General features: G+C 35.9%; 1 protein-coding gene across 2 annotated transcripts; it reads left to right on the top strand.

Moving 5' to 3' along the window:
- Positions 1–1,505: 1,505 nt before the first annotated feature.
- Positions 1,506–5,316, top strand: LOC145115075 (protein indeterminate-domain 12-like). 2 transcript variants are annotated; one of them, XM_079051241.1, is made up of 4 exons: positions 1,506–1,754; positions 1,904–2,369; positions 2,635–3,034; positions 4,094–5,316. In XM_079051241.1, exons 2-4 carry the CDS (start codon positions 2,165–2,167, stop codon positions 5,007–5,009), a joined length of 1,521 nt encoding a protein of 506 aa, XP_078907367.1. In that variant the 5' UTR covers positions 1,506–1,754; positions 1,904–2,164; the 3' UTR covers positions 5,010–5,316. The 2 variants fall into 2 exon arrangements, with proteins under 2 accessions (XP_078907367.1, XP_078907366.1); XM_079051240.1 differs by having other exon boundaries at positions 1,506–2,369.
- The last annotated feature ends 7,469 nt before the right edge of the window (positions 5,317–12,785 follow it).

The raw sequence follows: 12,785 nt of genomic DNA, 5'->3' as shown, positions 1-12,785 counted from the left end.
AAATTTTTAATGATTTAAAAAAACTTTTTATCAATGGATTAGTGACGGAAACTACTGTCATGGAAAGTAAAAATAGGTTGTCGGAAATCCGTCAGTGAAATAGTTCAACAAAGTTTAACAACGTAAAAGAAACTCAGTCGGAAATCCATCGGTAAAGGTGATGTCGGTAATCGGTTGCTAAAAATGTATATCGGAATCCGTCGGAAAGGCCGTCGGTGATGTGGTCAAACAAGGTAGAGAAGTTCAAAGAGTGTCCATTTGAAATTCCTCAATAATTACGTTGGAAATCCGTCGATTATTTACCCACAAGATGTTATCCGACAGACTGGATTCCGTGAAATAACCTTTACGGAGGGAAAACCAACACAAAAGGCCGTAGGAAATGACCGCGTTTTTGTAGTAGTACGCTATGTGAATATCCTATTCGAATAAAAAAAACCTGTGAACTTATTGGTGAGGGATAGTTCCGGCCCTCTCAATTATTAAAGGTTTATTACATTGAAGTTGACTCTTTGACTTGCAGCTTGTCGACAAATCATAAACCCTTAATAATATGAGATTCTATTGCAATCGTAAGTGCCAAATTATCCTCCATTTCTTTTACTCTACAATGATCTTGGTTCTCGTTTATGTATTAATACCCTCAAATTCACTCTGGAAAATAACATTTTCAAGAAATGAATATCGCCATTGCAATTTTTATTTCATAAACCATGAATTTCTTGAATTGCTAGTTACCTTTTAGGCTGATCAGTTTCACTGTGGCGTGGACCAGTATTTGTTCTAGTGCCTGAAGACTTTTTACATAGATAAAAAATCCGTAAAAATGAAATTATCTCTTGTAGTTCAGCATTGTTTGACCTTGCATCTCGTACGTCGGCCTGCTGTTAAAAAAAGAAAGAAGATTGGAAAATCTGGTACGTCAGCCTGACATCATTGATATCACTCATTTTATCTTTCGAAAGCATCACACAAGACCGGCCAGTTAATCATAGTTTAGGCTAGATATATAAATGTGTCCTTATATGCATTTGATACTACACTCCAGTGTTTAGTACTGCATGCCTACCTCTTAATTACTTCCTCACTATTCATTTTTATGTACCATGAATTGCTAATACAATCCTAACGTGTTAACTATCACTTCTCTCTTTCCATCGAAAAAGCTCACTCTCCTAATTTAATTTAATATTGCTCCCTTCATAAAACATAATGATCAATAAACCTAATTAGGGTTTTTTTTTCAACCTTTAGAAGGACTAGAAAGGGTGACGGAAATGATGCAAATGGGTACTGGGTACTCATATATATACATTTATGTATACAGGGGAAAACAAAGTAGTAATTCCCACAAAAAAGATTAGTAGATACTCCTAAAAGCAAAATCAATAATGCTAAGGAGTAATATTTGTAAATTCAGAAGAAAACAAAGAATAGGACAAACTTTTGTAACGTCAGAAACATTGCCTCTCTGCCCTCCTCCTCATGTTGCCTTTTTGGTTTCATTTGGATGGGTTGGAGCTAGCTAGAAAGAGGTCCATCTTAAACATATCTTCTCATCCACATCTCTCTCTCTCTCTCTCTCAGACACACACACACACACACACAGTCTCTTCTTGAACTTTTTCACTACTTGTACGAATTTGGTTGTCTTTAGTAAAGGTATATCTTAATTTGTATTCAAGTGTGTGGATTCTTGTGTTGAATCATCTTGTAGAGTTTGTTATTCTCTGGAGAAGTTTGCTAACTGTCAGGTTTGAGCTTTTCACTTGTAATTGTTACTTGCGGCTCTCTAACTTATTCTTTGGTTCATCTAGCTAGCTACCTTTTGTAATCTAAACTAAAAAGAACGTCAACGAACCTGGACTAATCATTTGTTTCTTGTTCTTTTTTCTCCTTTTAGGGTTTCTTGTTGTTCAGATCTGTATGGTAGTAAAAAGTTGATCCGTCTTTCATCAGTTTATCTTTAATACATAAACAAAGAAAAAATAAAATTCCAGTTCTTTAATTATTGAGAGAGAGAGAGAGAGAGAGAGAGAGAGAGAGAGAGAGAGAGAGAGAGAGAGAGAGAGAGAGAGAGAGAGAGAGAGAGAGAGAGAGAGAGAGAGAGAGAGAGAGAGAGAGAGAGAGAGAGAGAGAGAGAGAGAGAGAGAGAGAGAAAGATATGAAGGGCATCTTTTTGGATGACGATATCTCAAATTTAACATCTGCATCAACTGAAGCAAGCCTATCTTCATCAAGCAACAGGAATGAAATTGGTACTATGTACCCTCCACCACAGATGCAGCAGACCTATGCTTCTGTGCCAATCACTACCACCAACCAAACTCAATCAAACAAGAAAAAGAGGAATCTTCCTGGCAATCCAGGTATAATTATTAGTGAATTACATACGTACATATTATACTTATTACAAACTTTTGTTAATTTCTTACTATTTACAAACTTTTTCATATAATTTCAAATATGAAGCATGCAGTTTTCTTATACATATATATAATTCATACATATTATATATATTACTTATAATATTCCCGATCTTTGTATCAAGAACCTGATAATCATTTTTTCTTAGATTCAATTTGGAATGTGTTTACAAAATACTGATACTTTCTATTTTTGGAATAAAAAAAGATCCAGAAGCTGAGGTGGTAGCTTTGTCTCCAAAATCACTTATGGCAACTAACAGATTCCTATGCGAGATTTGCAACAAAGGGTTTCAAAGAGACCAGAATCTTCAGCTACACAGAAGAGGACATAATTTGCCATGGAAACTAAAGCAAAAATCAAAACTGGAGGTGGTAAAGAAGAAGGTGTATGTGTGCCCAGAGCCAAGTTGTGTGCATCATGAACCATCAAGAGCACTTGGCGATCTTACAGGCATCAAGAAGCACTTCTCAAGAAAACACGGTGAGAAGAAATGGAAATGTGAGAAGTGTTCAAAGCGCTATGCTGTTCAGTCTGATTGGAAAGCTCATTCCAAGATCTGTGGCACACGAGAATATCGATGTGACTGTGGTACCCTTTTTTCAAGGTAATAGCAAGTAGTAATCAATATATACTTTTTTTTCTTGATAAAGGAAAAGATAGAATCTAATAACAAATAAACTCCAAGACCTTCACGAGGCGAACAGTAAATGACATAAAAAAGTACGTCGTAATTACTCTAATCATAGTTCAATTAATTAGTTCAAGAATCTCAGTTTTTTTGTCGACAAACAAGGGTTTTCAGAAATGCATCCTTAAAATCTTTAAGGCTTTTCGTATATGTACGTATGTCTCAACTGCAAACTCAAAACGAATTTGATTAACAGTGGATATGTCCCACGATCATGACATGGCACGTCTTCTCATGTATAGGCGTCACCTCAATGCTTATTTGTAAGCTTATTTTTGCGGTGAAAAGACTAAGCATGTGAGCTGTTGTCGGGCATACTTATTTTAAACAAGATGCTATATCATATCACATGAAATTAACCTATTCCGTTGCAATACAAAACCAACTTATACTAATCGGTATTACACTTTGATCACATATATTTATGTATCATGCAACTTACATTCTCTTATTATAGTATGATCTACAACCAATCTAGGGAAATAACCAAAAGTTATCACCAAACATGCAATTTTATTTTTTAATATATATACTAGCTAGACGTGGCAGTTATTAAAGCATTAATTTACTGTTCCATTTCCTAATAATATATAAATAATATATCTTAGTTCCATTTCCTGATAAAGAAACTTTTAAGAGTGTTAAAGCTTTAACACACACATATATATATATATATATATATATATATATATATATATATATAGATAGAGAGAGAGAGAGAGAATATCTAATCTTACTATCAAAGTTCAGTCTGTACATATTAATCAAAATCACTATATATTTAAAAATTTTGATATCAAAAAACTGCAGTTGACGTATAAAATGCTTAAAACTAGACACAACTTATCATGTATAGTGATAGTTGTTATTTTCACAATTTGCTAGAAATTAAAATATTTTTTTACTTTTGAAAGTATAAGTAATGATTGGTTAAAATTTGTTCTTATTTGTTTGTCTTTTGGTACTCTACCACAGGAGGGACAGCTTCATCACTCATAGAGCCTTCTGTGATGCTTTGGCAGAAGAGACTGGAAGATCATCATCATCATCCTTAAACAACCTTCCTCTCCATTTACCTATCAATTTCCCACTCAAAGCCGAACCACATCATCTCCTCCAACACCCTCAACTGAACTTCAATGTTGGGTCAAGTAGTCCACATCATAATCATCAGTTACCATCATGGTTAGATCATCTTCACCAACAAAACCCTAACCCAAACAGTAGTCTTCACCTTCCCTCTCCTTCTTCTCACATGTCTGCCACTGCTTTGCTGCAAAAGGCTGCTCAGATGGGCGTAACCATGAGCAATCCTGCACCTCCACCTCCTTGCACAGCTCCTCCTGCTGCTGTCTTTTCCATGTCACAACAACAACAGCAACAGTCCATTATTTTAAGTGGGTCCCACCAAGCTCTTCAGCGTGATCACATGTGTGCACCTCTACTTTCGTCTCTTCATCATCATCATAATGCTTCTGCCCTAGGAAATTTGTCTGCAAGCGATAATCATCATGGGATGTTTGAAGCAAGCAGTGGGTTTCCTAACGTCAGCACTGGTTGCATGGACCAACTGCTTCATCCCAGTTCCTTGACATCTACAACCGTAGGGCCAACCAACATCCACGAAGTCTTAAATGGCATGCTCAGTTCTACAAAGAAAGATCAGCAAGGACCAGCTTCAGCAGAAACGGTCTTGAACAAGCGGAAAGAAGGTGCGGGTCTAAACGATGAGTTGACGAGAGATTTTTTGGGTCTTAGAGGATTCCCTACTCCTACTGATCACCATTTTCTTAGCATGGCTGGTCTTCAACATATGAACCCTTCTTCACCTTATCATCAGCTGAATACGAACCAGAAGCACAGTCAAAACCAAATACCATGGCAAGGTTAACTAGTTAATTTGGATAGAGATGAAATACCCATCATTTATGGTTCCCTTTAAGTTCTTTTCTCCTACCTAGTTTTTGCTTTTTAAACTTGTTTTTAGTGATGAACCATGAGCCCAGTTTTCAATTTTCTTGCATGGTTCCGGATTTGAAATATCTGAAAGCTATGAATGCTTCGAGTATTTCAAATATTACAGTTGTTCTACACTATGAGTAGTCCTGACAACTTTAAAGAAACATAACATATATAGACAAGGACAAGGAAAAGAAGTTCTTTTTGCTGTAATTAATAACAAACCACCACATTATCTACCTATTTCTCCAATTATGCTGTAAATCAGAACAAGTATATCCACATTGTGTTGGTTATGCTTCAAAACCTTGTTATTTTTATAATTTTGAGGTCTAATTCTCAAAATATTATCAGCTGATTCAGTCCATTATACCGCCTTTTAAAAAGGTCTGCGATACTTTTTAAATGTACGTTCTAATTAAACTTCATGTTTGGGGATCAACTTCCTTGCTCTCAATAAATCATAGATTAGCTTTCGAATAATATTGATCGCACGTAATCGATTTATGGGATCGTTTTCCATTTATCCTTTAATCTACATGGTTTTCGTGAAAAGAATAGCTTCATAAACTGGTTTGAGTAAATACGTGAACGTGTAATTAATAATACACAGGGTGCTATTTTAATTTAACGTATCTGGTAACTTTTTATACATAGGAAAACAACAATCTGTTTTCTGTAGAACTGTAAAACATTGGCCATTTTTGTTGCCACTTCAGCAGCAGTCACATGGCAGAATCTTTTATTTTCTAGGGTAGAATGATAATATTAGTAAGAGTGTAAAACAAACAGATTTTTGTTTCTAACAAAAAGACAAATTGCAGTAATAGCAATTTATTACTTTATCTTTTTATTAATATAGTATAACTAGTTTACTTAATTTCTTATCCATTATTGTATTATATCTATATTGTTTATCTATAATATCAACATAATAATATAAAATTTACCCATAATATCATCATGTGAACTTGCACAACGCATTCTTCTATCAAATAATTACTTATGGATGAATATTATAAAGAGTTGGGACAAACCACCCTCTATAATTTTCTAATGTTCAATTGATATACTTATAACATGATGATTTCAAATGAATATGAAAAGCTAACAAAGTAATAGATTTGTGCTTGGTTCCAACATTTGCTAATGTCAAATGTGACTTGAGCATTTAGAATAGGAGGGGAGCATTTGGTTGACGTGATTTTGGCATGTCAAATAATATGTTCCTAGTTAGACCAAAGATATAGGAAATTTAGGGTTTATGGTGGAGATCTGGATACCAACTTGGATCGTGATATCACTTTCCGAACTGATATTTCTACCCTATGTCTGGGTTCAAGAAATTCAGCCTAGGATAATCCAAGTGGATACTTACGATTCTAGGCACAGAAATCGTAAGCCAGTATGCTAGAGGATTCTGTGAAAGTATGATGAAAAACGAGAGCTTAAGATCGTATCTCTTCTGAAAAGAAGAGTCGTTTATATAATAAACGATATTAGAGTTTCATTAGGGTTGGGCCGCTATGGATTCCTTTGGAAGCAAGTCAGGGTAATCCGGATTTTAATGAGGATTTAGGGTTACCAAACCTAAGGAGTTTCGTTAGTTTTACCATAATCACCCTCAAGAATCGGAATATCCCACTATGTACCCATATGTAAAATTCGGAGAGGTTTTGGGGCGCTGCCTCTCGACCCCGCGAAGGGGGCGCTGCCCCTGTGGAAACCCCGGACCCAGGGGCACTGCCCCCGGACCCCCAACTAGTCGTCGAACCGGCGACTAATTTGATCTTATACATGCGTGCACTCTGCACCAACTCGTACACATATTAGAAAACAAATTAAGAATCCCCTTAGCTCACATGCTAATTCCAGTTACATAAAATGACATGGTGACACTAAAATCACCAACAATCTTCCCCCATTTTAATGTAACCCTTGAATAGACATAACTTTATCAAACAATCCAAACTAGTACATAATGAAAATATCGAAACGATTGAATTTCCATTTAGTATCATACATTTGCAAATACTCGAGAATCAGGGTGTTCTAAGAATTGAACCCATCAACTCATTTGAATACCAGAAAGTAAAATACATACTAGTTTATTGAATTTCTAGCAAATTACAACTTGACACTGTTATAAGGTCGTGTGTCCCAATCCTCTCATGATCGTATCAAGGTCAAGTCCACAACCTCTTGAAATGCGGCTACACTTCACAATCATGTAGGTAACTCCTTTCCATGTATTTGCACATACACTTATCAAAGGAATTATTAAGAAGTTAAACTTCAACCTGGCTAACATGCAGAACCGAACACATACCTGGGATGAATACTTCATGTGTTCCAATCTATAAGTATGAGCTTTACACATTGAATTTGTCACAACTTGCATTTTGCTAGGAAATTCTATTTCCCACATAAACATCATCCATTGTAAAAGCCTATACTCTAAGTGAATATTATACTCTATTCTCGTTCAAATACATCTCATATGTTCAAATAAGGGTTGGAAACCCTAGAAATCCCGACTCAAGTTCATTATGGATTAGGATTCTCTTATTGGGCCTAATGGGCCATTAAACTTTCAAATTGTTCATTTTGGGCCAAGTAAACCTATTTGGGCTCTAATTGGACCCACAATCATGAAACTAGAGTATTTTGGGTCATGTGGGCCTAAAATAATTCATTTATCTCTAATAGGCCTTATTGGGCCATAAATGATCTCAATTGCCCTAATGGGCCGTAAAGGCTTCTAATTGGGCTTCATAGATTCGAACAAGTCAAGAGAAGGCCTAAATTTCTTCAATCCCTTCTTCATAGCCCAATTATTGGCCCACACAAAAAAAAAATAATAAGAGGATTAAGCTTGCATGTAACACCTCAATATTGCATGGTGGTCATCCATGCACAATAACCACCATGTAACAATACAAGTTCATATATCTAGACAAATTCCTAATCTCTTCTCTTGCCTCTCTCTACTTACGGCCTAAAGCCACTCCCCACCATGATACTTCTTCATTTTCAACACATTATACTCTCTAAATTTTCCAAGGAAATCTCTCAAGAACTCATCCTCCTTCCTCTAAATTTTCGAGTTTTGGTGTGTAGTTTCAAGAGGATCTTCACCTAGATCATCATCTTTGAACCATCTAAGTTCAAGATCTACTCAAGAAAGCTTGCTAGGATCAAAAATCTTCTTCCACTCCTTCACCAAAACCGATCCATCACCCCAAGGTGAGTTCATACCCCCTATTTTCGATTTTTACTTGGTTTGGGGGAGAATACAAGTTGCTTTATGTAGATCTATGTGTATATGCATGAATATGTGTGTTTTTCATGACTTATTTGTTGATTATGTGCTATATACTTCATAAATCTAAAAATATGTTAAGAATATTAAGTTTATCACTTGGATCTACATGAAACCTTGAGAAAAGTATGTGTTATCACATATAATACATGTAAACTAGTAGATCTGGGATTTATACACTTAATTTAGTAAAAATGAGTGTTGTGTTCCAAGATCTATAAACTAAACTCAAAAATCAGCCCTTTACAGAAAAGTTTTGGTCCAATCCCGAACTGTTTTGACCACCTAAATGATAATATTTTTCAAAACTGTTTTACATGCAAAACGTTCAGGTTTCTACCTTTAAAATGACTACCCTCACGTTTTCATACGATTTTTCTACAATTTTTGGCGAATTTTACAAAACTGCCTATCAGATTTGAAATAATTTCGGACCAGCCTGTGAAGGTGAGCAATTTCACGCTTGTTAGAAGCCATTAAAAGTTATGAGAAAAATTGTGAACAACGTAGACAAAATTTCCAAACTTCCAGAATTTACGGATCCAAATTTTGACTTACGATGATTTTTCTACGAATTTTCCAAAAACTAGGTCCGAAAAGCCCAAAACCAGAAAATTTTGTGTTTTCACAAAAATCAAGCCAAAAATGATATTTTTAACAAAAATGGGTTTAAAATGTTATTTTTACCACAAACTAGTCATCAACACAAGTTTTGAACAAAATGGAGATTAAAGTGTTATTCTTACAAAAATTGGGCCTTAATTGTAAATTTTTGGCTTATTGGGCCAAGAACGTCAGTTTTACAAAAAGTGGGCTTTTATGCTATTTTAGTGAATACTTGAACCAAAACCAACAATAAACTAACAAACGGATTAATTTTGATCATTTTCTAGGTTATTGGGCCTTAGTGGCCTATTTATATGTTTGATAGGTTTTGTATACTATTTGCATGCTATTTGGGCCTATAAATACCTTACATGTGAAATGGGCCTTAGTTGTCCTTTTACATATATTTTGGGCCCATGTTATAAAATCTCATTCATATTAGGTTTTGAAATGACTCACATGTTTAGCGATGCCCTAGTGGCTCAATTACATGGTTCGTTGGACCTGGAATGAGTTTTATACGTTTATCTTTGCGTAAATTCGATTAAGGATCTAGTGAGTTTTTATCGGTTGACACCTATTAAGTGTTCGATCGTAGCCTGTAGTTATAATCAGAGTCTCTTGGAGGGAGAGCGGGGTTTTGTGTATAGATCTATACGGGGATGACACCCCACACCTGAGCTGTTCGCTACAGTTAGACTACATCAGTCTAGGGTGACTATAACCTTATTCTATTTTTCAGTCGGCGTTCACAAACGCCAAGACAGGTGAAATTGTCATTATTTATTATGGTTATAACGGCTCACTTAGAGGAATTAACGTTAGGAAGTTTGCGGAAGACTATTTTCTTTTATGTTAGATTACTAGGAAACTTACTCACACTGGTACCTCACCTCGGTGTTGGTACGGCAGCATTATCTATTTTCTGTTATGATTGGATCACTCGGTAACTTACTCACACTGGTACCCCACCTCGGTGTTGGTACGGCAGCATTATCTATTTTCTGTTATGATTGGATCACTCGGTAACTTACTCACACTGGTACCCCACCTCGGTGTTGGTACGACAGCATTACCTATTCTTCTTTTATGGGCAACATCGGGTTGTCCGGGGACATTCTATATACATTCTCTTCAATCACTTTTGACATTCTATTAAACAATAACACACATGCATTAATAGAAGATCATACATAAGCATACCAAACTATTTTAAGAAAATACAGGATTTTCTTGTGATTACAAAGTTATACAAATCATTTTCTCAAATATACTTATGAACTCACCAACATTATATATGTTGACCTTTTCAAAATAACTTGTATTCTCAGGGACTCGTTAAGCAGAGGAATCAACAAGAATAGGGGATTTTGTTTTGTGTACTGTCAAACATCATACATTGAATGTTTTGGTCATGTTATTTAAAAGATTGTACTTGATGTAAACAATGGCAGTTGTATCATATTATGCATGGTAGTGATGATGTTATGTTTCATTTATATTCATTGTGATGATTATTCAATTGTTAGTCACACGAGCCCCCAGACGTTTCCGCCGTCTGGTTCGGGGGTGTGACAGAATTCAACTCCTAACATTATATTAGGAGGGAATTGGGTGTCTCATCATTACAGAATTAAATGGACTTTAATCCCATCCCGATTACAGACTTGTGCACTAAGTCTCTTGTCAGACCTTCAAGTGATCTGCCAAATTTTGTTGCGATTTCACAAACTCAACCGAAATAACACCATTCATGATTAGTTCTCTAATCATACTATGTCTAACACCTAGGTGTCTAGACTTGCCATTATAAACCTGGCTATATGCCTTAGCCAAAGCGGTTGCACTATCATAAAGGATAGAAATAGGTGTTATCGGTTTAGACCACAAAGGAATCTCATAGACTAAATTCCTTAGCCACTCTACTTCTTTACCAGCAGCTGCTAACACAACAAACTTAGATTCCATTGTCGATTTTGTAATGTAAGATTTCTTCTTGGAAGCCCAAGAAATGGCACCTCCCCCAAGCAAGAATACCCAACCAGAAGTTGAGGAATGGTCCTCCATGTTGGTTATCCAACTTACATCAGAATGACCTTCTAAAACCGAAGGCCTCCCCAAGTAACTCAAACCATAATTCATGCTTCCTTTGAGATACTTAAACACTCTATTCACTGTTTTCCAATGTTGAGCACTAGGATTACTAGTGTACCTGCTCAACTTACCCACAGCAAAAGCAATATCACGTCTGGTACTTGTCATGACATACATCAAGCTACCAATAGCCTTAGACTATTCCAACTGTGAAATGGGAACGCCATTATTTGGCATTAATTTCACACTTGGGTCCATAGTAGTACTCACAGGAGAACAATCGGTAAAATTAAACCGCTTGACAATTTTCTCAATATAATGACTTTGAGTCATCACCAAACCTTTGTTCATCCTTTTAATTCTTATTCCAAGAATTACATCAGCCTCTCCCAAATCTTTCATGGAAAACTTAGATGATAACAATTTCTTTGTTTCATCAACTTGATTTTGGTCGGTACCAAAAATCAACATGTCATCTATATATAAGCAAATGATCACCCCAGCTTTAGTAGCATCATCAAATCTACTATAAACACATTTGTCACATTGGTTTGTCTTGAAACCAGAGGACAAAATAACTTCATCAAATTTCTGATGCCATTGTTTAGGCGCTTGTTTCAGCCCATACAAAGATTTGACAAGTTTACAAACCATATGCTATTTACCGGGCATAATAAAACCTTCAGGTTGTTTCATATAAACTTCCTCGTCAAGATCACCATTTAAAAAGGCTGTTTTCACATCCATTTGGTGAATAACCAGATTGTGGATACTTGCCAAAGCAATCAACAATCTAATAGTAGCAATACGTGCAACTGGAGCATACGTATCAAAATAGTCAATACCGGGTTTTTGTCTAAAACCTTGAATGACTAACCGGGATTTGAACTTATCAATAGTCCCATTAACATTCATTTTCTTTTTGAAAATCCATTTGCAACCAAGTGGTTTAGAACCTGGAGGCAAATCAGACAACACCCATGTGTTGTACTCAAGAATTGATGACATTTCATCATCAATTGCTTCCTTACAAAAGGCATTATCACGAGACTCATAGACTCTTGATAAGTCTTAGGATCATCTTCAATACTATAGCAATAAGAGTATTCAAGATTAATTTCATCCCTTGAACCTTCCACCAAATACAGTTGGAAGTCGGATCCGAAATTTTTCGCAATATGGCCTCTTTTGCTTCTACGAAGCTCTTGTGGTTCTTGCACATTACCACCATCTTGACTTTCTGAATTTTGCCCTTTATGAGCACCAAAAGTCAGATCCTTAGGCCTTTGAATCGATGAAAACCGCATCTCATCAAAAATTGCATATCGTGATTCAATAACAGTGTTAACCGAAACCGAATCATTAGGTTCTATTACATAAAACCTATATTCCTTGGAATGTTTAGCATATCCAATGAATATACAATCAATTCCACGTTCTCCCAAATTCTTCTTTTTTGGGCTCGGTGAGTTTTACAACTGCCCGACATCCCCAAACCAGAAAATAACTTAGATTCGGCTGGTTTATCAACCAAAGTTCATATGGGACTGCTTTGTTCCTTTTATTTGGAACCCTATTTAATAAATAGCAGGCCGTTAACATGGCCTCTCCCCAGAATCCTTCACTCAATCCCGAGTAAGACAACATCGAGTTTACCATTTCCTTTAAAAATTGATTTTTGCGTTC

This window comes from Lactuca virosa, chromosome 5 (genome assembly GCF_052849685.1).
Source record: "Lactuca virosa cultivar CGN04683 chromosome 5, Lactuca_virosa_CGN04683_v6, whole genome shotgun sequence".
NCBI classification, from domain to species: domain Eukaryota; kingdom Viridiplantae; phylum Streptophyta; class Magnoliopsida; order Asterales; family Asteraceae; genus Lactuca; species Lactuca virosa.
The sequence above is the reverse complement of the archived record's forward strand: the minus strand, read 5'-3'. Positions and strand labels throughout refer to the sequence as shown.